The sequence below is a fragment of the Anolis sagrei genome, chromosome 3 (assembly GCF_037176765.1).
Source record: "Anolis sagrei isolate rAnoSag1 chromosome 3, rAnoSag1.mat, whole genome shotgun sequence".
Taxonomy (NCBI): domain Eukaryota; kingdom Metazoa; phylum Chordata; class Lepidosauria; order Squamata; family Dactyloidae; genus Anolis; species Anolis sagrei.
Genome location: NC_090023.1, coordinates 148,886,831 through 148,913,934, shown reverse-complemented (window position 1 = coordinate 148,913,934; position 27,104 = coordinate 148,886,831). Strand labels below are relative to the sequence as shown.

Sequence of the window (27,104 nt, the reverse complement as noted above, 5' to 3'; positions counted from 1 at the left end):
CACTTTTGCAGCCTCAGCAATGAGTGAAACTCCACTGAGGATAAATGAAAACAGATAACGTTTAGCATGAAAAAGGCCAGAGCTTTACTGGCTATGGCTGAAGGGTTTTGGCTCAGTGTGGTAAAGATCCAGGCACCAGTTGACCTGCCTGCCAGCGGATGAAAAGCAATGTGTCTTCTGAGTGCCTCTAGAGCAGTAGTTCTCAACCTGTGGGTGCCCAGGTGTTTTGGTCTACAACTCCCAGAGATCCCAGCCAGTTTACCAGCTGTTAAGATTTCTGGGAGTTGAAGGCCAAAACATCTGGGGACCCACAGGTTGAGAACCACTGCTCTAGAAGGAAGGGTATGAAAATCCATATAGGAAGAGCCACCTGGCTGCCCCCAAAGACTCCATAAGGGACTCTAAACTGGATCTGAGAGTTGAAAAAAATAGATCTGGGCCCCATGCCAGAACCAACAAAATTGTGAAGGAAAAGTATATAGCAAAAACCAGAGTAACTAGAACAACTAAAGAAAACAGAGGGTTGGAGACAAAGTTCTGGTATAAATTGAGCATGAGACCATTGGGCTTGGTTTATGGTTGGCTTTCTCTGGCCAACCATGAAGCACCCAATTGGGCAGCTTTCCTGGCATTCCCAAAACCTAGAAAAAGTAGGTGGGCCTTTGGAAAGGAGAAAAAAATAGGTTCACCAAGAAAATGGATTTTTGAATAGCAAGGCAGGCAGGAAAGATGTTAGGCACCTAACATTTACACCTAGGCATGAACACAAATATGCACACACATTCACAACATACAAAACATATACTTAGAAACAATAATGATTTTGGCCCTTCCGATTGTGACATTTTAAAAATGTATTGGCAAATGTGCAAACCTAGCCTTATGCTTATGTCACTTATTCATTTTCACAGTCCTTACATAAGAGGCAGGACATTGTGCATCAACTACATTCCTTTTTTTACCATCTGTACTTCTACATAGTAAGTGGTCATCCTTCAGGTATCAATACTGGACAAAATTAAACATGTATGGGAATTGCTACTACACTTTTCCTTTGAATGTGTGTGAAGATCCCATATGAAAAAAATCGTTTGAGGTAGCTTTATATCATTGTGCCTATAAGCAGCTGATTTAGATAAGATTTGCCCTAACTCTCAAATCAGTGGGCCATTCCTGCTTTTTCATTGTTTACAGACTAGAAATTCTGTAGCCCTCTGGATGTTTTTGAACTGCAACTCCCAACTGCATAGCCAATGGAGAGAGATCTGAGAACTACAGTAAATTTATTGAGATCCAAAGAATTTGTGTCAGTCATACCTTGATGCAAAATTTACAGGAAAGGATGTTGCAGCCCCTACCTGGGGACAGGTTATCCATTATGCAAAATGCCTTCAACATATCTTCTATGCTCAATAGATTGTCCAATTCTGGGCACCACAACTGAAGAAAGATATTGACAAGCTGGAATGTGTCCAGAGGAGGGTGATTAAAATGATCAAGGGTCTGGAGAACAAGCCCTATGAGGAGCAGCTTAAAGACCTGGGCATGTTTAGCCTGCAGAAGAGAAGGCTAAGAGGAGACATAATAGCCATGTATAAATATGTGAGGAGAAGTCATAGAGAGAAGGGAGCAGGTTTGATTTCTGCTGTCCTGTAGAGTAGGATGCAGAACAATGACCTCAAACTATAAGAAAGGAGATTCCATCTGAACATTAGGAAGAACTTCTTGACTGTGAGAGCTGTTCAGCAGTGGAACTCTCTGCCCTGGAGTGTGATGGAGGCTCCTTCTTTGGAGGCTTTTAAACAGAGGCTGGATGGCCATCTGTCAGGAGTGCTTTGAATTCAATTTTCCTGCTTATTGGCTGTAGGTTAGACTGAATGGTCCATGAGGTCTCTTCCAACTCTATCCACATTCCTAAATTAGCTAATTCCTTCATTTTAACTCACACAGACTATTGTAGGAAACCTTGAAGAAGCACTATCATTGTGGTTTAAGTTTCTGTTTTTCCCCGGCTTACCTATCCGAATGTACCTCTACTTATGAACCATCTAGGACAGCGTTTCTCAACCTGTGGGTCGGAACCCCTGGGGGGGTCACGACGGGATGTCAGAGGGGTCGCCAAAGACCATCAGAAAACATAGTATTTTTCTGTTGGTTGTGGGGGTTCTGCATGGGAAACATGGCCCAATTCCCTTGCTGATGGGGTTCAGAATGCTCTGTGATTTTAGGTGAACTATAAATCCCAGCAACTTCAACTCCCAAATGTCAAGCTCTATTTTCCCCAAATTCTACCACTGTTCACATGTGGGCATATTGAGTATATGTGCCAATATTTGCTCCAGATCCATTATTGTTTGAGCCCACAGTGCTCTCTGGAGGTTGGTGAACTATAACTCCCAAACTCAAGGTCAATAACCACCAAACCCTTTCAGTATTTTCTGTAGGTCATGTGTGCCAAGTTTGGTTCAATTCCATCGTTGGTGGAGTTCAGAATGCTCTTTGATTGTAGGTGAACTATAAATCGCAGCAACTACAACTCTCAAATGACAAAATCAATTCTCTCCCCCAACCCCACGTAACGGATATTTGTGCTCAATTTGGTCCAGTGAATGAAAATACATGCTGCATGTCAGGTATTTACATTTCAATACATAACAGTAGCAAAATTACAGTTATGAAGTAGCAATGAAAATAATGTTATGGTTGGGGGTCACCACAACATGAGGAACTGGATTAAGGGGTCACGGCATTAGGAAGGTTGAGAAACACTGATCTAGGACTTTAAGATCATCTAGGGAGGCCCTGCTCTCTATCATGCCTTCCTCGCAGATACGTTTGGCGGGGACAAGAGACAGGGCCTTCTCAGTGGTGGCCCCTCGGCTATGGAATACCCTCTCCAGGGATATAAGATCAGCTCCCTCCCTTCTAACATTCTGCAAAATGGTTAAGGTCTGGCTCTTCGAGCGAGCTTTTTCTACTGGAGCATAATTAGATGTAAATGAATATATGGAATGACTGACGATGCAACTGGATAACAATTTTAGTAAGGAGATGCCAAGGATCTTGTTTTTACAGATATATTTGCTTTTTATATTACATTTTAAATGTTGAATTGTTTTTATAACTGCTTTAACTGTATTTTGATATTTGTTATGGGATCAAATTGCTGCCGACTGTGAACCCCCTTGAGTCGCCTTTAGCTGAGAAAGGCGGTATACAAATGCGGTAAATAAATAAATAATAATAAATTGCTTACCCCTGGGAAGATTAAATTTCTTCATGAAAGAAATACCAGGATGAGAAAGTGTTCACAAAGCATGTTCTTAAATGGAGTCATCAAAGGCTTTGTGCTTCTGAAACCATAGTACTAGATGTGGCCCAGGAGTTCCTATCTGTTGTTTTCACATATCTTTGTTTAGGCACATGAGTGGTTTTTGGAAGCACACATTAGTATTAGGAAACTACAGATGCAACTGAACTGTTGCACTGGGAAACAATGTTGTTTGAAGCCATTTCAGAGACATTCACAGACTTCATTTCTACATTGTTTTACACGGCAATTGACTCTTAGTTGCATGACTGAAACTGTCAGCGCTGGAGAGTATGGACTATCCCATCCAACACAGACTTAAGTACTTGTAGCACTCTTGAAATGCAGCTTAAGCACACTTAGACTGAAGTGAGGCAAGTTTCAAGGTCTGCTTGTGGCACTACACTTGTAAGGGCTCCTTCAAAACTCCTCAATTGTTGTAAAAGTTGTGAAGTGGTAGGGCAGCCATGTTCTTGGAATCTGAAAGTGATACCCTAGTGCCACCTACCTGGTAAACCATTCTTTCCTTCTTTGAAAACAGGAAAACTGCACTGGACCGTTACAGCCTTGAGAAAGCTGGCTTCACCCACATCCTCAACGCAGCCCACGGCCGGTGGAACGTGGACACAGGACCAGAATACTACAGTGACATGAATATAGAGTACCACGGTGTGGAGGCAGATGATCTCCCCACCTTCAATCTCAGCCCGTTCTTTTACTCTGCTGCGGAGTTCATCCATACAGCACTCCAGAATGAGACAAGTAAGGAAAAACGGCTCTGAAAGCTTGGGTTATTTGTATCCTTCGTAGGGCTGCCTCACCTAAACCCATTGTCCTATCAAGATATTTTTGATGACCTGAGAGCAATGGTAAATGGGGAAGGGGACTCGGTGCACCTATGTCATGAGATTATTTGGTTACAAAGGTAATATCCACCAGCCATTTAGAAAGATAGAAATTCTCTTCTCTGGGGACTGTGGTGCAGCTGGCTAGGAGTCAGCTGCATTAAGATCACTGCTGACTGAAAGATCATGACTTCAAAGCCAGCCGAATCAATTTGTGTAGCTTGCTGTCGACCTTTGCAGCCCGAAAGACAGTTGTGTCTGTAAAGTAGTAAATTTAGGTACCGCTTATGTGGGGAGGCAAATTTAACTAATTTATGAGGCCATAAAAATCTCCAGCAAGCATGCAAAGAATGAGGAAGTACTTCATCAGTGTCACAAATGAAGGGACAGCTCCCCTGGTGGCCAAAATACCCTCAAGAAAGAAGCTGGAATGTTAAATTGCCTCTGTGTCTGTCTATATATGTTGTGTGTGTATAGCATTGAATGTTTGCCATGTATATGTACATTGCAATCCACCCTGAGTCCCCTGTGGGGTGAGAAGGGTGGGATATAAATATTGTAAATAAATAAATAATAAAATTCCATCAGTTTGACCAAATTCTGTCCCCATTCCACTACCAAACTGATGACAACAATTAAGTATTAGCAGAGATTATGACAAGCATCTCGACACACCATGATATAATCCAAAATGTTTTGCTAATGACACAACTGAAGACAGGCTTAACAATAGTTGCCTCCCTAGTTTCAGAATAAGAATGAATTCTTTTGATCAACTCAGTGGTAAGAACTACGGGCACCAGTTCGTTTCATGGCCAATGGCAGCTCCCAGCATTCCACTAAACTTTGGTTGAAGACTATTCCTGATCCTCAGGGGTAGATTTTAGCTAGCAGGAATCCCATAGAGGTAACACAAAACATGTTACTTAAAAGCAAGACATATGAGCATTGTTATATCCTGAATAGACTACTGCAACATGCTCTATGTGGGGTTTCCTTTGAAGATTGTTTGTAAGCATCAAGTGGTCCAACGGGCAGCAGCCAGATTTCTCACTGGAGTGGCATACAGGGAGCATACAACTCCCCTGTTACATCAGCTCCACTGGTTGACCACCTGCTACCAAGCACAATTCAAAGTGCTGGCTTTAGACTATAAAACCCTAAGCAGTTCTGGCCTAGCTTACCTGTTTGAATGCATGTCCCTCTATGAACCATCTCAGAGGTTAAGATCATTTGGAGAAACCTTGCTCTCACAGGTGCGACTGGTGGGAATGAGGGGCAGGGCTTTCTCAGTGGTGGCCCCTCACCTACGGAACTCCCTCCCCAGTGAAATCAGGTCAGCAACCTTCCTCTTAACCTTTAGAAAGAAAGTAAAAACATAGCTCTGTGACCAAGCCATTGGCCAATAGTGTGGTGTAGTAAGTGAAGCGGAATTATATGCAATAATGACCGAAACAGCTTTCGACTATGTCTTTGGATTACATGATTTTAATTATTTCTTTTAATTGTTATATTGCTTTTTAACTTTTGTTTTAATCTATATGTTTATTTTATTAATTGTCTGTTGATATGGCATCAAATTGTTGCCGATTGAATCCCCTTTGGGATTAGAAGGGCGGGATATAAATACAGTAAATTAATTAATTAATTAATCCTTGCCCCATAACCTCTTGCCATTTATCAATATCCTTTCTCACAAATAATTGTAACAATGTATGACTTCATGCAGCTTAATCATATGAATGTTTACTAGGAAACAAGCACATTTCCATACTGATCTATGAATTGGAATGCACTTGAAAAAATCTACGAGGTTAGGGACTACCGTATCTTCTGGCATATAAGATGACTTTTTAACTCTGGAAAAAAATTTCAAAGATCAGGGGTGGCCTTATGCACTGGGTACGGGGTGGTGGGGGTGGAGGAGAGCACTCCCCCAGGCCCGCAGGGACAGAAGCGGCCTAGCGGCAGCCCTACATCAACCTAGTCAAAGATGCTAGAACACCGGCCTACCTCAGCAGGATAAATTGACTTCCTGGTACCTTCCTGAGGCCTTTCTTCTTTCTTTTCTTCTTCTTCCTTCTTCTTCTTCTTCTTCCTTCTTCTTCTTCTTCTTCTTCTTCTTATTATTATTATTTTCTCTCCCTTTCTTCTTTGTATACTTCCTTTTTGTATTGTCCAATTTCTTTATATTAAATCAAAATCTTCTTGCTTCTTTGTTTAAAGTATTCGATAACTTTTCTCCAATCCATTTCCTTCATATTTAGTCCTTTGTTTTTTGAAACGAGGAAAGTAAGCCTATCCATATTTCTTATCTCTAGTATCTTCTTCATCCACTCATCTATTTCTGGTATTTCATTTTGTTTCCACATTCTCACATAGCACATTCTTGCTGCCGTGGTCATCAAAAATAGTAATTTGTCCAAATTTTGTCCATGGTCTGTTTTCCCAAGACCCCTACAGTATTCTCTGTTGCTCATGGGAGTTCTCTGTGCCAAGTTTTGTTCAATTCCATTGCTGCTGGAGTTCAGAATACTCATTGATTGCAGGTGAACTCTAAATCCCAGCAGCTCCCAAATGCCAAGGACTATTCTCCCCAGAGCCCCCAAGTATTTTCAGTTACTCATGGGAGTTCTCTATGCCAAGTTTGGTTCAATTCGATTGCTGCTGGTATTCAGAATGCTCACTGATTGAAGGTGAAATATAAATCCAAGCAGCTCCTAAATGCCAAGGTCTGTTTTCCCCAGACCCCTCCAGTATTCTCTGTTGCTCATGGGAGTTCTCTATGCCAATTTTGGTTCAGTGTTCACGTTGAAATTGTTGTTTTGCAAATTAAGTTGCATTAACAGTTCTTTCCTTGTGTAAAACTGCTGAACACAACAAGTAATGCAATTCCTTAATTTTTAGTAACTGCTATGTCACTTATACGTGCTATAATAAGAAGGTAACATTGTAGAGTAAATGCCAGAATACACAAACTGTGTCATAGTGAGGAATTTCGTGAAGAGAAAAAAAATGCATAGAACTACTTTGAAATAGTCTCAGAGAAGGGTCGAGTACAGGTCTCTCTCCTTCCTCCCTTCGCGAGGCAGGAGATGGAGGAGGAAGTGGAAGAGGGGTCGTCTTATACGGCGAGAATATCCTAAACTCTATATTTTAACTTGAAAAGTTGGGGGTTGTCTTATATGCCCAGTCGTCTTATACACTGGAAAATACGATAATATGGGAAATAAACAGAACAATGGTAATTAAAACTAATCTCTAACACTAAGATATTATTCAAAGCAAGTCCCAGATATTTCCATTTGTAATACCTTCTCTAACCTGTATTTTAACCCTGAGATGTTAAAACCTCAGTGCATATGCATAGAACTGTATCCTAATTTCCCAGGAAGTGAATACCAAAAGGCCTGAATCATACTTGGAGTGCAGAATCTGAATGGTGTCTCTTTTTTATTCTTTCACAGACAAGATTTTGGTACATTGTGCCATGGGTCGCAGCCGCTCAGCTGCCTTGGTCCTCGCTTACCTGATGATTTACAAGGACATGACTGTGGTTGATGCCATAGATCAAGTCCTCAGGCACCGGTGCATTCTCCCCAACCGCGGCTTCCTGAAACAGCTAAGAGAACTGGATATAAATCTGGCCCTGGAAAGGAGGAACAACAAGAATGGGACCAACTCCTCTGAAAAGTCGGGGACCAGCACAGAGACAGAGATCTAGCATTCCCTATATCTGCCAAAGAAAACAAATATCTAAGAAAGAATCCGTCAGTTTGAAACTATGAGGTCAAGAGAGACATTTGATACCAAGTCAGGAAAGGCGTAGGGAAAGGATGAGGAATTGTTGCCTTAAGGATATCTTCACTTGAAAATGCAGCGGCAGGGAAGAAATGGACAGCAAAACAACCTTGATGGGGCATTGAAACAGATGGAAGAAGATGGCTCTTCTTGAAAGGCTGCTTTCCAGAATTCTGATTTATTGAGGAATCAGTTGGTAATGAGGTCTTATGTGTCTGTCTTCTGGCCAAGTGCTCTGACACTTTAAAAAGTCTGTGATCTAAGCATAAAAACAAAAGAACAGGGATTTACAGGATTTCACTGCTAAAAAATGAATAGTTGTTTACTGCATTGCTGTGAGCTTGGAAGCAATGCAATTGCTTGCTCATAGCAAATACAGAGCATATACAGAACACCTATCCATTTTCTCTCCTCCCTATGCCAATACATATTGGTAAGGATGAGTGCCTCTTCTAGATGGATTGAACTATGTTATCGATTTGCTGGCTGGATTTCTTTCTATCACAACCTCAGTTCCAGTATATGGGACTATTTTGTATCTGCACTGATTAAAATAAACATGTGCAAGTGAGCAGTGACCACTTTTTTCCCTTGTCATAAAATATAGCAACTCTTAAAATATTATAAGCATAACTCCTATGCTAATAAACCAATTGTCATGAGCACTTATTTGTTACTAAGAAGCATTCTCTCCTGAAAACGAAGGATGATAATTGGCTGTAGCTGGGTTGGCAGCCATACTTGAGCATTCATTTTAAAAAGGTTGTCTGTAGGAGTGAAATATAAAGCAAGATTAGCTATAAGCTGACCTAGTTAACTACATGTCACACAGATCAGGAAAACCATTAGGCTTTGTTGATTTTAAAAAATGGCTCAAAACTCATTTCGTATGTAGTGGTTCGATTCGGGATTGAATTCCAATCCCCCCCCCCCCCCCCCAAATTTGGAATTTTCTGAACTTTCCAAAATTTGCGAATCACTTCGTTAATGGTGGACATGATTGTGCAATAAGCAAAAAACAGCAACAAAACAGATTTCTAGTTTTTTCTTAGGCAACTTACAGCAAACAAACACAGAAAAAAAGAAACAGGCAGGCAGCCAAGCACACCTGGCAACAGCCCTTCTCCCAGCCCTTCTTCCTTTCTGCTTTTTCGCTTGCCCACCATGCTCTTCTTCCAACCTCCCTTCCCTTAGTCTTTGTCTTTCCCCTTCCCCCTTCTCCCTTCCCTTCCCGGCTCCAAATGAGCCTCTGAGCCATGTGCATCCCTTTATATACAGCAATGGCGACCAGTGCCGAAACCCCTCCCCTCCCCAAAACATCTCCCCTGATTGGCTGGGAGGGAAGGCAAGGATCCTCCCAGCCAGAGGGCTGAAAATACACTGAATCATTTCCGACTCATTTCCTGAGTTGTAACAAAAATGGCGGAGAAAGCTCTGGAAGGGCAAAGGGACTTCCGGGTGTTTAAAATGCTTAGAAATCGCTTCAAAAAGGTAACTTTAATGAAATTATTACGAGTAATGAGTAATCCGATGCAGTTCTATCCATGCCTAAAAACTATTTGTGCCTGGAGTCCGTTCAAATTGAATTGTTTGTAGGACCTTTAGCCAAGCTTATTCGCTATACAACAGGGACACTGAAGTGTGTATCATCTCATTTTGTTTTGTACTTTAAATATTACCAAGGTGTTCCTACAACCCACAACTCTCTACCTCCAGAACGCCAATTTAAAGACCAGTACAATATCAATACATCCACTATTTTTTTTTACAATTACCACTTGGGAAAGATACCATCATAGAAGCCAAGTATAAGCATGTACTGCCAGCAATTTGTATCCTTGGCTTCTTCATCCATGAATTCAACCAAACATGTCTTGAAAAGGGGGGATCCACATGTGAGCACAGGGCATCCACAATGAACAGGAGCTCTCATGGAGCTCTCCAGCTGTCTGGGAATGGCAGCAGCAACATGGACAGTAAAACAATGGTCCGGCAGAGCAGATGTAATCTTGATCTAGCTGGACCACTTGCATTTTTATCTACTACCATGGTGGGTAATGGTGTGTGACAATCTTTAGGGCCAATACAGAAAGCATTTCTGTTCCAGAGTGGCCCTGGTAGACATGATCTGGATCTCATTTATCCAGAGACATCACAGTGAAAGGCATTCCACATGCAGAAGTTTGGCTTCCTCAGCGAAAATAAATGCAGACTATCTGATACACTGATAGCTTCTTATAACTCTAAGCTACACTCTGAAGGTTTGTCTAGAATAGCTTTGGCAGGGGCCCTTCCACGTGCTGACTTTTTCAGGGTCACTTGCACATTCAATGAGGACAAGATTTGTTACATGTCTTGTTGTTCTGCATCATCACTGATGTTGGAGAGAGTTTCCAATCAATTATGTAGCTCGAGACTTTCAGAATGATTCCTGGTCCTTCTGTTTCTATATGTAACTTTCCTCCAAGCGTCTACCTCCTGTGTTTGCGGACTGACTCCTCCTCAGAGATCCCTTGTGTGATTCTCCTGCAAGACCGTCTGCTCTGTAGGATCCAAGGCAACCTCTTCCTCCCTAATATGTTGGACTGTGGATAAGTGGATCTCGAGGTACTAGACCAGACGTGGGCAAATTTTCTAACTTGGGGGCTGCATAGCGGGCCAGAGTAGGGTGGGCAGGCCAGGAGGAAGGGGGCTCTCCCCAAGCTCTCTCGCTGCCCTTTCCTCCCCTTCCCCTTCTCTTTTGGAGGCAGAAAGTGAAGGAAAGATAGGAAATGTCTGAATGCCAAAAGGGTGAACTGTCAGGATGAGATGGTGGACGGGAGAGAAAAAGTGTATCTATTAGACCTCATATTGCCTACTTCTGATATATAATCCTATAATCCTAGAGCTTGAAGAGACCCTCAAGGACCATTGAGTCCAACCCCCTATCATGCAAGAAGGCCCAATAAAAGCACTCCCGATATAGAGCCTCTGCGAAAAAGCCTCCAGAGAAGTAGACTCCATCCCACTCCAGGCAGCCTATGCCACTTTCCAACAGGTCTTACTCTCAGGAAGTTCTTCCTAATCTCTTCAGTCAAATCTCTTTCCCTGCCATTTGAAACTATTGCTCCCTTGTGCCCTGGTCTCTAGAGGAGCAGAAAGTCAGTTTCCTCTCCTCCTTCTCCTCAATGGGACACCCTTTTAAATCTTGAAACATGGTTCTCGTGTTCCCTCTCTACCTTCTCCTCTCCCAGCTAAACATCCCCCAGGAGGAAAGGAGGAAGGAAAAAGAAGAGGAAGGTAGGGAGGGAGGGAGGAAGAGAAGGATGGATGGATGGATGGATGGATGGATGGATGGATGGATGGAAGGAAGGAAGGAAGGAAGGAAGGAAGGAAGGAAGGAAGGAAGGAAATGGAGGGTGGGGAGAGAGGAAAGAGAGAAGGAAGGAAAGACAAAAGAGAAGGAAGGAGATAAGGAAGGAAGGAAGGAAGGAAGGAAGGAAGGAAGGACAAAAGGATGGAAGGGAAGGAGGGAGGGAGAAAGAGGAAAGGAGGGAAGGAGGAAAGAGAAGGAAGGATAGGATGGTGAGAGATAGGAGAGCCTGAGAAAAGAGCCCAAGGGGCCACATCCGCCCCCCGGGCCTGGGTTTGCCCATACCTGTACCAGACCTTTTCTACAAAGGGGGCCACTAACTTGTTCTTGCTGCAAGTATAATTCTGTATCCTCAGTCAAGTAAACAAAGTGCATGTGACGGCATGAGCTCCCTCACCATATTTCTTTTTTGTAAAATTAAGAAGAAAATTATGTAGAGAATGGAACAGAAACCTGGGCCTCCACTTCAAACTCCCTGTGAAGCTCCTCTGCCAAACACCCCTTTTTGTCTCTACTGACCTTCTGTAGTAACACTTGGAAATGGTATAGCGCCAGAAACAAGGCACACTCTTAAACTAGATGTGGCATGGAGACATAGAACATAAAAAGCAAGAATTAAATATAACTCACTTTTTTGATCCCCTTATTGAAATATTTCTTCCACAGACTAGCATTTAAGTATGACAATTTACAGATGTTGAATCATTACAAACAGCTTTGCCAAGTATAACATCATTGGTCTGAGCATCAACATCAGTTACACATGTGTTTCCTGCCCATGCCTTTTGTCTATTAACAGGACCCAAATCCTTCCTCATAATCTCCGAGTTTCATCTTCCCTCAGCATTTTTATTGGAACCAAGCCATCTTTTTTGAACCTCTGGTGGCCAATACAGCTTGTCATAAAAGGCTGGTGTGAGTCCTCAGGAAAAGAAAAAGAAAAACTTCAGCAGAATGTTTATGAACCATTAATATATGTCCGACAATGCGCCTTTTCTTTCCACCCGGACAATTAAGATACTTTATGGCTACTCCTAAAATTGGGACTTGTGAATACAAATTAAAGTATAGAAGCATGGCGTTGGAAGTGACCACATGGGCCATCCAGTCCAAACCCCTGCCACGCAGGAAATGCACAAATAAAGCACCCACAACAGATGGCCATCCAGGCTCTGTTAAAAAGCTTCCAAAGAAGTTTCCACCAGACTCCAAGGCAGAGAGTTCCACTGAACAGCTCTTATAATTGGGAAGATCTTCCAAATGTTCAGGTGGAATCTTCTTTCCTGCAATTTGAACCCACTGCTTCGAAATGGCTTCAAACTACAAGAAAGGAGATTACATCTGAACATGAGGAAGAATTTCCTGACTGTGAGAGCCGTTCAGCAATGGAACTCTCTGCCCCGGAGTGTGGTGGAGGCTCCTTCTTAGGAAGCCTTCAAACAGAAGCCGGATGACCATCTGTCAGGGGTGATTTGAATGCAATATTCCTGCTTCTTGGCAGGGGGTTGGACTGGATGGCCCATGAGGTCTCTTCCAACTCTTTGATTCTATGATTCTATGAAAGGTGGGATACAAATGAAGTAAATAAATAAACAAATAAATAAATTTAAAGTTAACTTGTGCAACATACATTGCTACAATTTTTTGCCAAGAGGCAGAGATAATGAATGTCAGCACATTTGTTTTGAATACAAAAGAGGGAAGGCAAACTTGAAAATAGAAAATTGAACAGTCAGCATGAACTTTCATGTTATCTGCATAGTATTTATTTATTAGGACGCTCTCTGCCTCCTTGACTCAATTTGCCAAAGGCAATAATAATTAAGTAAAAAGCAGAGAGTGTTTGAGGATTGGGACATTCATAGGGATACGAAGATGTTTGTTTATAAAGCTATTGTCCTTCCAACTCTGTTGTATACCTGTGAAACATGAACCGTCTACAAACGTCACTCTCAAATTCTGGAAATATTCCATTAGCGCTGCCTTTGAACAATCCTGCAAATCTCTTGGGAAGACAAGTGGACAGAGATCAGTATTCTGGAAGAAGCAAAGACCACCTTCATCGAAGCGATGATTTTCCCCCTTCTACTTCACTAGGATGGATATTTTGTCCGAATGCCCACTCATCATCTCCCAAAGCAGCAACTTTATTCTCAGCTCATGAACGGAAAACAGGACATCAGCAGACAGCAAGAGATTCAAGATGGGCTTAAAGCTAACCTTAAAAATGTAGTATTAACACCAAGAACTGGGAAGCCCTGGCCTTCAAGCATTCTAACTGGAGGTCAGCTGTTACCAACAGTGCTATGGATTTTGAAGAGACACAAATAGGGAGAAATGTGTCAAGAGGGAAGTGCATTAAGCAAAGCCTTGTTGTGACCGTCTTCCATCTGGAAATTTAGGTTCTCACTGTGAAAGACCATGTTGTAGTGGATTGGTCTACCTTACAGGGTTGGTGTACAGGCAGTAAATAGGCCTAGCTTGGAAAAGCTAAGGAGAGCAGGGGGGTGGAGAGATCAGGCAGCTTCAAAGCTGAAAGTGCACTCTGAGTGGCTAATGAAATTGAAGGAAGCCAGAGGGAAAGGAAGGAGCTAAGGAAACCATAGTTTAGTTGTTGGGAGTTTGGTATTTGAAGTAGTTAGGAGTTGTGAAAGGAAAGGAAGGAAGAGTTTTGGGAACTGTTTGTTAGAAAGATACCTCTTTGAGGAAAATAGCTGAAGCCTTCAGGGTGAAAAAGGAATATAGTAGGCCTCTATAGTGTTAAGAGTGCTGGTGTGGAAAGGGGATTGAAAAGGTTCAAAAATAACCTGTTTGCATTCTTGTGTGTGGAACATTGCTTTTAAGAAGCTCAAGTTAAAGAACCGTTCTCTGTACAAGTAAAGCCTGTCGGTTTATTGAAACCATTAGGCATCTTTACTGTTCAAGAACAAAATAAACAGAATATTCTTGTTTTATTTCATCTGAAGGGTTTGTGTGGCTTTTTATTGAAGGTGGTGGCCTATGAATCAATAAATTATGGCAGCAGAAGAAACCTTAATAATTAATTGATGTCAGCAAAGACATATTTAATATACAGTGGTGGCATTTCGCTGTCCTGCCTGGTGTCTTGTGTGTGTGTGTGCCCTTGTCCCCGCATGGCCTTGCCCGGGCCAGACCTGTCGTCCTATCCATCAATAGTCTTTATTGCACATGTCAATCCAGAATACGTCTCTACAGTCACCACTGAGACTCTACTCTTGGAAGACAAGGTGATTACCTATGATGATGATCATGTTACCTGGCAATCAGATCTTCGAAATTTTTCAAGTTGTATTTCATTAATTTTATTAACTGAATTCAATCCATAACAATTGAGGCATTACACTGCTCAGAGCTAGATGTTTGCTGTGCATGATGGGATAAACCTAAATTGGGTATGGTAGTGCAGAAATCAAAATCTGTATAGATGCTGAGTGATCAAGTATGCTAGTTAATTTTTTAAAAAAGTAAAGTTTGATTTTCCTTACAATATATTGCATTAGGTATCAAAGGTAATGTTACACGTGATAAATGTGCTTCCTCAAAGATACTTGTTGACTTAAATGCATTGATGAAGTCCATCTTCAATCCAAAGGAAATATCAATGTGGTTGCATGCTGCAGGTTGCTTCTGGTGTGAGAGAGTCAGCTGTCTACAAAGACGTTGCCCAGGGGATGCATGGATGTGTTATTATCCTGTGGGGAGACTTCTCTTATCCTTTACTGAGATCTAGAGATACTTGCAGGGACACCTCAGCAAGCAGGAGTCCAAAAGGGGCAGGTTAAAACCAGGAATCTCAATCAGTAGCTGATACCAAATGAGAAATTCCCCCTTGGGCACACAGAAGACTGGGAGACTTGGAAGGCGCTGAACAGACTGTGCTCTGGCACCACAAGATGCAGTCAATCTTAAGAAATGAGGCTACAAAGTGGAGTCCACGACGTGGAGTGCAGAGAAGAGCAAACCACAGGCCACTTACAAACCACAGGCCACTTACAATGCACTCTGAGCCCAGCCACATGGATAATGGAGGACCTTCTTGCAGTGACACCAGAAGCACTCGAAATGGCCAGCTTCTGGTCAAAGGACATTTAGTATAATGCCAAGTTTTTGACTTTGTGGTTTTTCTATACATTATAACTGTATTCTCAATTTGTTTCTGACATCTATATAAATAAAAATGTAATGTTCGTTTGTGGGATTAACAGAACTCAAAAACCACTGGACAAATTGACACCAAATTTGGACACAAAACACCTAACAACCCAATGTATGTCCTTCACTCAAAAAATTGATTTTGTCATTTGGGAGTTGTAATTGCTGGGATTTATAGTTCACCTATAATCAAAGAGCATTCTGAACCCCACCAATGATGGAATTGAACTAAACTTGCACACAGTTCTCCCATGACCAACAGAAAATACTGGAAGGGTTTGCTGGGCAGTGTCCTTTGGTTTTGGAGTTGTAGTTCACCTACATCCAGAGATCACTGTGGACTCAAACAATGATGGAACTGGACCAAACTCTACACAAATACTCAATATGCTCAAATGTGAACACTGGTGGAGTTTGGGGAAAATAGAATCTTGACATTTGGGAGTTGTAGTTGCTGGGATTTATAGTTCATCTACAATCACAGAGCATTCTGAACCCCACCAATGATAGAAATGGGCCAAACCTCCCACACAGAACCCCCATGTGGGCCACAGCTAGTGATCAATAAAATCAATATGGTTCATATACTTTAATCACAATCAGATTATGACAAGAGACAAGAGGCTAAAAATGGCTCATCATAATTTATTTTCATGTTAAAATGTACAGCTTGTTTTTGTTTTAAGTGACTGACTAAAAAGGTAACATAAATACAAGAGAGAGAGAGAGTCACTGGGTGTATTTTTATACATGAATCAAGCCACCTCTTGGCTTTTACAGTCACTCTGTACAGGTACAAAGGCTACAAAAAAAAGAAGCCATATAAACAGACACAAATACCTTCTGCTTTTTACATGCGCCCTTTAAGTGTCATTTGAGCTATTCACAAGCTACTGCCCTATTTACTTTCCTTAAAAAATAACTCCGATATTTTATAAAGATAGAAAAATCTACTGATGGAATGAAAATGTAAAGTTAGAGGCATTTCCATAAAATAGCAACTTTACACCAAATTTACTTTTGTTTAAAATTCTGCCAAGTATCTGGATATATATGAAAATGTTCCAAATCTCGTTAAACACTGATATGCTTCAATCAATCAATATATGTTTGTGTTACAAAAAAGAACAATAAGCTGCCTTTTCTTTCTTTTCTGGGGGGAAATCTACAATCAGAAGAGAGAGTAAGTTATGTTACCACCACGGTTACACCAAATGTTCAGGGTGTAATCCATCAGGAGACTCTTCTGTGCCAGCTCAATGGAAAGCACTCAGATTTGTGCAAGAGCACAGTAGTACACAGGGGGAATTTCCCAGTGGATTGCACTCAGAAAGTTGAAATAATAAAAACTGGAATAAATTTCACAGCTTCTTAAAAAAAAAAAACAGATTTTTAAAAATCTAATTAACAAAAATATTTTTTTACCCCACCCTCACCCAAAATTGGATCAACCTAATCAAGGCAAAATAAAAAAATACAAATTAAGAGAATGGCTTACTGTTAAGCACAACACTTGTACAGTACTACAAAATGCACTGTCACTAACAAAGACATTAGCGGCATGCAAAAGTGTCAGTTTGAGAAACGAAATCGTTCATGAATGCAATGCAAAAAGGCATTTACATGGTGGAGGAGGAAGGGTAGGACAGAACAGGAAGAAAGCTCACAGTCCAGCACAACATCAGATATACTCCAAAAACTATGACCCACGTTTCAAATGGGAGCAGGCACATAAAAATGGCTGTGAACCATCAGCTTGTTTTGCATGTTTGCAGTACAATGAAGAAGCTCTTTCTTAGTCATCACAGAACTTCAATTATATAAAAAAGATTGCAAACAAAACAAAATTACAAAACAAACAAAAATAAATGAGAACACATTTATATAAGGCTTTCTGCTGCATACATTTAAAAGTGGTGTCAACAAACGTTTTTGCATTTTACACCAATTGCTGGTTTTGAAATCAAACTCTCCGAAAGGACATATATTTGTGCAGGTCAAATCCTAGCATGCCACAATTTGGTGTGACATCTGTCTCCACTTCCCCACCCACCCCCCGACCCACAATCCTACCTGCGCATATAAGTACTATTCAGAGACTGTTTGGACATGCCAGTATTTATATAGCCATGATGTGCTGGAGGAGTATACATCATGTTGCTATGGGGGGTAGTCTGCATTGGCTGTTGTGCATATGGCTGACTTCCCATCATCCCCATTTGCATCTGCATAGGGTACTGGGCCGTTTGATTCATGTATCCATGATTTGCATGGTAGCCTCCATTCATTATAGGTTGGGACATGCTATACCCATTCATAGCATTCAGGGTATTCATATTCATGTTCACAGAATTGACATTGTAAGCTGGAGCAGGCATCAAGTTCACACTCATGTTCATGCCACGCTGCATGGTTAAGGCGCGTGCTGGCCCTTGCATGGCCACAGTCTGTGAGGCGCGCCCATAGATCTGTGGCTGGTGGGCCGTTGAAGCTGATGGTAGGGGTGCTGACTTAGTTCTACTTGAAACATGGCCTTTCCCAGGCATCTGAGTTTGCAGTCTTTGGGCATGGGAGAGGCCAATATTGGATGTGGCCATGTTACGCTGCAGAAGGGGAGGTGGCAAATTCATGGGAGGAGGAGTAAGGTTAGGAGGTGGAGTCATTGTAGTCTGGACTTGACCCCCTACTGAGACCGGATGAGGAGACTGAGACAGCTGAACAAGTCCTGTGCTACTTAGAGGAGCAGACAAAGAGGCACTATTTGCATAGGAAGTAACAGCAGCTGAATGACTGTAAGGCAACGAATGGTCCATAAGTGTGTTGGTTAACTGTTGCAGTTTGGCAAGGCTGAAGGTAGCAGATGGCTGTGGATAATGCCCCGCTGCAAATTCACCTTGGCCCATTCTTTCATACAAGCCAATGTTGGCATTGCCAGTCTCTGCAATTTCATTTAACTGCATCGGTGGGCTAAAGTTAGCAGCCATGCTGCACTGAGGAAGCTGCTGGTTGCTGCTTGGGGGCCTTTCAATCACACAACCTTGAGGGGATTTCACATTACAAGGAGGGGGAGAGTTAATACTTGTGTTCTGCATCATGCTGCAGCTTCCATTCATGTTCGACATCTGCTGGGTCACAGCACAACTGCTCTGTGTCATGCTAGTGGATGTAAGATTGCTATATGAGCAGCTGTTTTGTGAGGAATTGTTTGTACAGATGCTATTGCCCATGGTGGAATCATAGCTGCTTGGATTCTCATAGTTCTCAGTTGTACTCTCAATACTACCCAGATCACTAAACCCACTATCAACAACCTGCTGAGAATGGTCAGAAACAGATGGAACATCCATCATGGGACTGGTTTCCATATTCTGCAGAGATGGGACAGAGATGGCACTTTGATCGGGGCTGATTTGAGTATAGCTGTTTTCTAATGGAGGCACATTTGGACTATTAGCAGACCGAACTGACTGGCTGGGATGGGACTGGACAGATGAGACAGGACTACTGTGATCAGACTGCTGACAGTCATCCAAGGTGCTTATCGGTGGACTTTCATTAGTGTTGGTATAGGTCTGCAGGCTTTGACATGCCTCCTGAGTCTCTGCAGAATCCTGAAATGCATCTTCAGGTTCCACTGTTTCTTGGGTTAGAGATTTTACTGCTTGGGCTGTTTCAGAATCTATTTCTGGGGTTTCTGTATTAGTGTTCTTGAATGCCAAATTTAGTTCTGCATTTTCAATTTGATTTTGATCTTCTATTTTTTCATTATGCAGCTCAGGTGCAGATTCCAGAACAGCAGGAAGCTCTTTCTGGTCAGTGTTGCACTCATTTGCGAGATCAACAGAGCAGTCTATTGCAGCTTCCTGACTTGATTTGACACTCTGTTCATTTTCACCTAAAAAAGACTCCTGGTTCTCAAGTACTTCTTTGAGTGGTTCTTCTGGTGCTACCTCCTGAGCCTCCATTTCTGCTGAACAAACGTGGCTCTCGTCCTCATCATCAGCATCATGATCCTCATTACGAGATTTTTCCTCCTCCTCCCCCCCTTCCTCTTCCTCATGATCTAACGGCTCAGACTCCTCTTCCTCTTCAGTTGCCTCTTGTTGGTTTTTACTCTGATTATTCACACTTTCCACTTCTTCTACTGTATTATTTTCCTCGACTTCTGCTAAATCATTCTCTGTTTTTTCTGTTCTGCTTAATTCCAAATACTCAGATGCTGAGTCTCCCACTTCATCTTCACATGGCAAAATGGTTTCAGAGTGTTTAACTTCCTCTGTAACTGAAGAATCTTGGGATGAGTTGCTTTCAGTCGGTTCTTTTGATTCCTCTCCCATCACCTGATAGTCAGGTTCCATAGGAGTTTCAGGCGGAGTATACAAATTAAGCTTAAAACCAATTTTTCTCTCTTTGCTTTGTCTCCATTTGGATGGGCAGTGCTTCATTCCTTTAGGCCACCCTTGTTTACACACCACTGGCTCAGGATTGTCTTTACTAACATCTTCCAGGATGGCCGAGTTGTCTTCTGCTTTTGCTGTGGGATATGGAGAAGACAAGACAAGGGGAAAAGTTAGTCAAACTCATTGTTTACAGCTCAGTTTAAGCTGGTGTATAAAAATAGTCAAAAATATGCTACTTTAGACCCTCTCTTTATAATAATCTTTATGACAACAAAATGTGCACATGACAATTTTAATGTTTTAACACAAAAAGCAGACCATAAATAGTCACTAAACAGAAGCATATTTTTCTTTCACTGAATCAAAACACCAGTATAACTAAAAACATTTTCTTCCAATCTGGCCCTTTACGTTCTAGTCAACACGTAGAAGTGCACTATCACCAGCTCATTGAAAGCATGTAATTTCCTCATCCCTTCTAGAAATGCACGTTCAATTTTGTTATAATAAAAAACTAGCACTATATAAAATATCATGCAAAAGGAGACAATTCTATATAAAATAGTATGCAATAAGAGACAGTTCTTGTTTTAGCAATTCTTAGCTTAAAAAACAATTCAACACAACACCTGCTGTAATATTTAAAAGAAAAAGGCTAATATATTACTATCTCAACTAATTACTTTTTTTCTTTTTTTCTTTTTTCAATTGATAACTCAAACCATACAATTTGCCATTCTGGACACAAGGTGGCAGGAAACATAACACATGCATATACAATGACTACACTAAAACTAAAAAATCCACTAATTTGAAGACGATTGTGCATGAATTACAATGAAGTTTTTACTGGGACCAATAGTTAGGGCTATTTTCCTTTCTTTCTAATTATTACAAGGAAACAGTCACCTTTTATCATTAACAAACAATGATACTAGCTTTTGTTGATATTTCAAAACACATTTTCTTGAAAAAAATCTATGAAGGAATACATTTTATATTAGGCTTTATATTAATTGAGTATGCTTTCTGGAATGGCTTCCGAGCATTGCAATCTGGAGCATTTCAACCCACCACATGAAAATAAACGATCACTGCTCAACAATTTGCAAATATTTTCCTGCATTCACAGCTATACTGTGTCTCTTTTTCAAAGTCAAGTCCAATCTAAACATTCCATATCCAGAAACTAATTACTATTCTTAATCACTCTCCTGAAAGGAATAGCTAGTGACAAAAAATCGTGCCACTTCATGCATGATGAACAATTCGGGTTTGAAAAAAGATAATCCACATAGAATGTGTCAGATTTTCTGAAGAATTGGGACAATAATATCAAAATATTGAGGTAAACCAAGATAATAAGAAAAGTGAAATAATACATGGGTGATAGTTTCCACAGCACCTCTTGCACGGGGATTTTACAAAATCTTTATTTATTCCAGCTGCGTAGAAGGCAAAACACTAAGACTAGTCAATGTAAAAGCTTTTGTGTATTGAGCAATAATCAGACCTGATATATAATTTGAAATTTTATATATCTCATTCTACTCTCTGTAATAGGGTGGATGGGTTAAGCTTATATGGTCTTGATTTGTTGGCAACAACTGTCTTAGCATTCATATGTACTACATGGGATATCATAAGCAGCCCCTGAAGTACTGCATCCAGAGGTAAACTGCCATCATGTTTGGCAATCAGGCTTTTGCTTTGAGGTATTTAATCAGAATTAATATTTGGCAGTTCAGAGTTAAACTCCACTTTGACCAAAAGAGAAGTTTCCTTCTTCAGCAAAATAGGTATTGAAAGATCTTGTATTCCAAAGTTCTAAGTTTGGGCCTGTATAAAACTTGTTTACTACTGGTGTTAATTCATATACATACATCTGGCAAACCAGCTTATGGGAAATTTTCTTAGTTCATGATTTTCCTAAAGACCTGGGTCAAGTCTGAACATTGCCAAATTGCAAAAATAACGAGCACCTTGATATTTAATACTCACAACAGTTAAATGTGCTAAGAAGGAAACAATCCACCACTTTCAAAAATATTAGCAACTGTTGTTAACATCTGTTAGCAATATGCTACACAAGCCTTTAAATCACAGCATTTTATGCTGCTTACCCTTTTGCACTTTCTAAAAACTAAATACAAACTGCTACACAGAAGATAAAATACCAACACTATTCAAAGTATTTTTGCAACATACAACTGAATTATAAAGCATGTTCTTGGGTTAGGATGAGGTGAGAAATACATGTGAAAAACATGTTATCCAACAATCTTGCCTCCTTTAACTCACAGATATTTCTTGCAAATTCATTTCTATTTCAGACTCATAATATTTCACATATGTAATGCTCTAAAAGAATACCTCTGGGCAGAAAGAAGACCATCCCAACTGTCAGTAATACTCAGTGCATGAAATACTGTGCAATTATTATTATTATTATTATTATTATTATTATTATTATTATGCAATAATAATAATAATAATAATAATAATAAGCTTCCACTGCCACACATTAGTTGTAATGGGAAAACAGCCCTTTGTAAGACCCTGTTTAGTCCCTCAAAATAGTAGTAGTAGTAGTAATAGTAGTAGTAAGTAGTAGTAGTAGTAGTAGTAGTAGTAGTTTCGATTGCCACATATCAGTTGTAATGGAAAAATAGCAAAGACTGAACACTGAACTAACCCTGTCTCCTCCTCGAACCAGAACATAGTCAGGGAAGGATAAAGCTCCTCCCTGCAACACCTTTGAGTTAATTCATCAGACTATGTCCCAATTCCTCTTTGGGACAAGTTGTTTCACTGAACTGGTACCACAAGGAAAATAATACAAATTTGCACTAACATCCAATGTCAGCTATGGTGCCACTGCCATTGTCTCTGAGATAACCTCTGCCAATGACTCCTAAGCAAAAGGCTGCCCGATATGGGGAACTCTACTAGCATAAATATTAGAATCAAACACAAAAATATTTCTTTTGATAGTACATTTTGAATATCCCTTATTCAAATGACTTGAGACCTGGAGATTGGGAAACCCTACAATATCTTGGAGATGGGCCACAAGTTTAATCACAGAATTCATTTATATTTCACATACATCTTGTTCACATAGCCTGAAGGTGATGTTATACAATATGTTAATATGTTTAATAATTTTGTGCATGAAACCAAGTTTGTGTGCACTGAACCACAGGAAAAAAGGAGTCAGTATCTCAGCTACCCATATGGACAATTTCAGATTTTAGAGTACTTTCAATTGTGGATAAGGGATGTTTAACTTGTTTTCTGTGACTAATGGGTGGTAGAAAATGTTTGTCTTGAAATAACAAACTTTGGAAAAACATGTTAAATGGAAAGGAAGTATTTTAGTTAATATCTCTTTTCAATTTTCTCAATAATCTGTCCATGGAGAGCATTTGTATCAGAAAGAATGTCTGAAACCACCATCTGGTTTCAAATGATCTATGAGATTGTTCTATTCTTTCCTTCTTATCAGAGCTCTGAAATGCTTTCTAACTTCTAACCTTAAAAGATTCTTAAATGTAAAGATATAACATGTGTCCTAATAGACTAATATTGTCAGGATCATCTATGTAATAATATTTCAAATGATTGTGAGTAATTGTGAACTGCTGATGATAGGGTAACTTGGAGGACTCTTATTCATAGGGAAGTTATAAGCTGAAGTTAACTTTATGGCAACTGACAATAACCACACATATTCCAATGTGTGATCTTAAAGGCTGCACTGTGCTTTAGATGCTCAGACTCTAGTAGAGAACCTCTTGAAATTGAGAATGGAACAGGTCAAAGAGAATTGCACTGGTTAAAACTGTTCCAACTTTTCTCCTGCTTGCTGCTTATGGGTATGTCTTCTAGGAATTTTAATTCACGGGAAAAGTGGCCCAGAAAAAAATGAGGCTAAAGTTTAAGTTCTGAAGAAAAGTTTTGTAAGGTGGCAATATGTCCAGCAACTCTGGGAGTGGGATTACACTGGGCCAGTTTCAATCGATGAGTACTGTTGGTGTGGAGAAGCTGCTGGGGCTAGTAAGGAGGACAAGCTGTTTTCTTGATCCCTGATCCTTGATCCCATGAGGTGCCATTCTATCCCCAATGCTTTTAAATATTTACATGAAATCACTAGGAGATATCATATATTCACCTCTTTCTGGTGTTGCCTATGGTCTACACCAGGGGTCCACAAACTTTTTAAACAGAGGACCAGATCATAGTCCCTCAAACTGTTGAAGGTCCGGATTATAATTTGAAAAACACATGAATGAATTCCTATGCGCACTGCACATGTCTTATTTGTAGTGCAAAAAACACATAAAACAATACAATAATTAAACTGAAAAACAACTTTAACAAATATAAACTTATTAGTATTTCAATGGGAAGTGTGGGCCTGCTTTTGGCTTATGAGATAGGATTATTGTTGTTGTGTGCTTTCAAGTCGTTTCCAACTTAGATTGACCCTGAGCGAGGGACGGGTAAATGACATTGGAGGGCCGTATCCGGCCCCTGGGCCTTAGTTTGAGGACCCCTGGTCTACACCTTATTAATTTCTGAATTAATAACAGAACAGTAATATTTACAATCTAAATTTGGCTCAGCAACTTTAGTTCCCTTGAGACTTGTTTAATTTTAAAACATTTACTGAAGCAAACTGTGTACTTACGTTAATCTTTTTTTTTTACTATCCTAAAAATGCTATATGTATTATTCAATCCTTTAATCAACCCAGACAATTTAGGGAAAAATACAATTTCAAATCGGGTAAAGATAATCCTACTAGTTGCTTAGCATCTTGGAGGATTTTATATTTCATTCTTGATTTCTTCCCCTGCCATTTTGTTGTAAGACACCTATATGGATTTCTACAAAAGAGCGTTTTATAGAATTAATAAGTAAGCAAAAGAGAAATGGTTAGCATACCAAGACTTTTTACTGTTTGATAAGAAACAGTACAGAATAAAATCAAATGAATAATTGATATTAGAGGGATGTAATTTTCAATAGTAATACTATAGACAGATTTTGGAGAGGTTTAAATGGATAAAGCAATATGGTTTTGCTTTGAACAAATAGAAATTTGAATCACCATTATGCTCCTTCCTTGGAAGTTTTTAAACAGAGGCTAGATGGCTTCTACTGAGGATACTTTAATTGTGTTTTTCCTGTATGGCAGGAAGTTGGACTAGATGACCCATGTGGTCTCTTCCAACTCTATGATTCTATGCACAGATGATGAACATTTGATTGGTAAGATGTAGAAATCATTATTAAAAAATTGAAATGGAAAAGGAGCAAGTTAAGGACTGCATAGTAAAAGGGGCATAACATTTAGATATAGTATTAAGACCACTCTGTGTTATGATCTGAAGGAAGTTTTTTTAAAAAATAAAATGATGCATTTTTGTTATTTAACTACAGAAAAATTGAGTAAAATGTACAAAGATGTTAATAACATAAATTGGAAACGTAAGCAGCAAAGGGAACATTATATCATATGTGGTAAATTTTGACAAAGCAAAAAGAAAAAAGGAACAGATATAGATACATTGTCTGATTTATAAGATACTTTAGAGAAAAATCATATCAAAAACATAACCATTATTGCTGGGACTCATGGATGAACAGAGGAAATGTGGGAGAGTGCTACAACACTTGATTACTGAAGCAAGATTGTTGGATGTGAGAAAATGAAGAATATGGAAATTTCAACAAAGAAAAATCAGATAATTAAAATTTTTGAATTGGCAGAAATTAATTATTTTGACAGGGGAAAACTCATGTGAGTTTTCTGAAGGATTGGGAACCACTTGTTTTCTTTTTGCAAGAAAAAGGTGAAAAGATATTAATTATGGGCTTTGAGAATTAGTTCCCCTCTACTGATATGTATGGCCCACTGTTACAACAAAATTCCTATGAGTATTGTGACTCACATCACTGATAAGCATCAGCCAAACTGTCATCTTGGTTGACCAGAGCAAGTTGCTGGTGTTTAACTGCCTCCTTCTGTGCTATTTTTGCAGCACGATGCATTCAATCACTTTCACATATCATTTTCTTTCCCTGCCAACTAATGAGTCCAGAGAAGGTGGGGAAAAGAGTCTACAGGAAAGCCGAGAAAGAGAGAGGATAGAGTCTACCTAGGATCAAGCAACTAAAATGAAATTTGAAAAATTACTTAACAGAAGGCTTAAAAGATTGGACAGACTATTAAAAGTATTAACAAAGCAAAATTAGTAAACTATCTAACATTTCAATTATGTCAAAACACACAATAAAAGTAATCACTACCAAAAGCTTTTTCAAATGTATAGGCTAAACTAGAAAGAAAAACCATCTCATGAAAAGTAATCTAATCCCAGAATATTCGTCCAGATGAAGGTCCTGCTAAATTCAGGAGAGCTCGATCCCAGTTCTGCAAAAAGAGCACTGCAGCCTGAATTCATTTTGTACTCACCTCTGCATGCAGTATCATTCTGGTATGAGTGATTGTCTTTTCCTTGCTCCTCTCTTGCTTGTTCATTTTCTTCCCTCTCCTCAGAGGGAGACTGGAAAACCTCTTGAATGTCAGCCTTTACTTCGTCACTTTCCCCATCTATCTCAAAAGTGGATTCCCCCTGTGGCATAGGTCGCTCTTCTTCTAAATTATCAAAGGGCTCATTCAGAACTTCGGTGGTTTCAGAAATGGTCTCTGTTGTAACACTGCTATTAATCTTTCTGCGTTTACGGCCTCTTTTCTTTTTCAGTACGAAAGATCTCTAAAAGTAATGTCAAAAATATGAAAGTTGGACAAAAGAATTAAAACCTTCAAGAATGAGCTATCAAGGAAATGTATATACTGAGAAAGTCCTACAAGTATGCATCTTTTGATTTATCTATTTGTTGCATCTTGTCTTCAATAAGCTCAAGGCAGTAGATTTCCGTGCCACTCCTGACATTTGGGATGCTCAGACTGAAAGAGTTTGACTGGATCAAGACCACTACCAAGCAGGTCTCTTAAATGTACACTAGCTAAAGCCACTTGATCGCCAATTATCCTGTCAAGGGACCAACAAAAAGGAGCTAGGCCAGACAATGACCATGTGGTTTCCCCGTTTTCTATATATTTTCTTCTAGTTTGGAGGCAAATGGACAGGTTTTTGGGGGTTTTTTATCGTGTCAGGAGCGACTTGAGAAACTGCAAGTCGCTTCTGGTG

The 27,104-nt window shown here is 40.0% G+C and overlaps 2 protein-coding genes across 5 annotated transcripts in view; one reads left to right on the top strand and one right to left on the bottom strand.

The window, feature by feature from the left end:
• The window catches only part of DUSP29 (dual specificity phosphatase 29), a 30,678-nt gene extending 22,144 nt beyond the window's left edge, over positions 1–8,534 (top strand). Inside the window, exons 3-4 of the mRNA XM_060769127.2 lie at positions 3,852–4,072; positions 7,623–8,534. Of these exons, the coding sequence (XP_060625110.2) occupies positions 3,852–4,072; positions 7,623–7,879 (478 nt within the window). The 3' untranslated portion in view covers positions 7,880–8,534. The remainder of the gene's footprint in view (positions 1–3,851; positions 4,073–7,622) is intronic.
• Positions 8,535–16,106: 7,572 nt separating this feature from the next.
• Positions 16,107–27,104, bottom strand: part of KAT6B (lysine acetyltransferase 6B) — a 103,735-nt gene continuing 92,737 nt past the window's right edge. For all 4 annotated transcript variants that reach the window (XM_060769129.2, XM_060769128.2, XM_060769130.2 and 1 more), the window contains exons 16-17: positions 26,366–26,666; positions 16,107–20,015 (exon numbers count right to left, since the gene is read on the bottom strand). In XM_060769129.2, the coding sequence (XP_060625112.2) occupies positions 17,551–20,015; positions 26,366–26,666 (2,766 nt within the window). In that variant the 3' untranslated portion in view covers positions 16,107–17,550. The remainder of the gene's footprint in view (positions 20,016–26,365; positions 26,667–27,104) is intronic.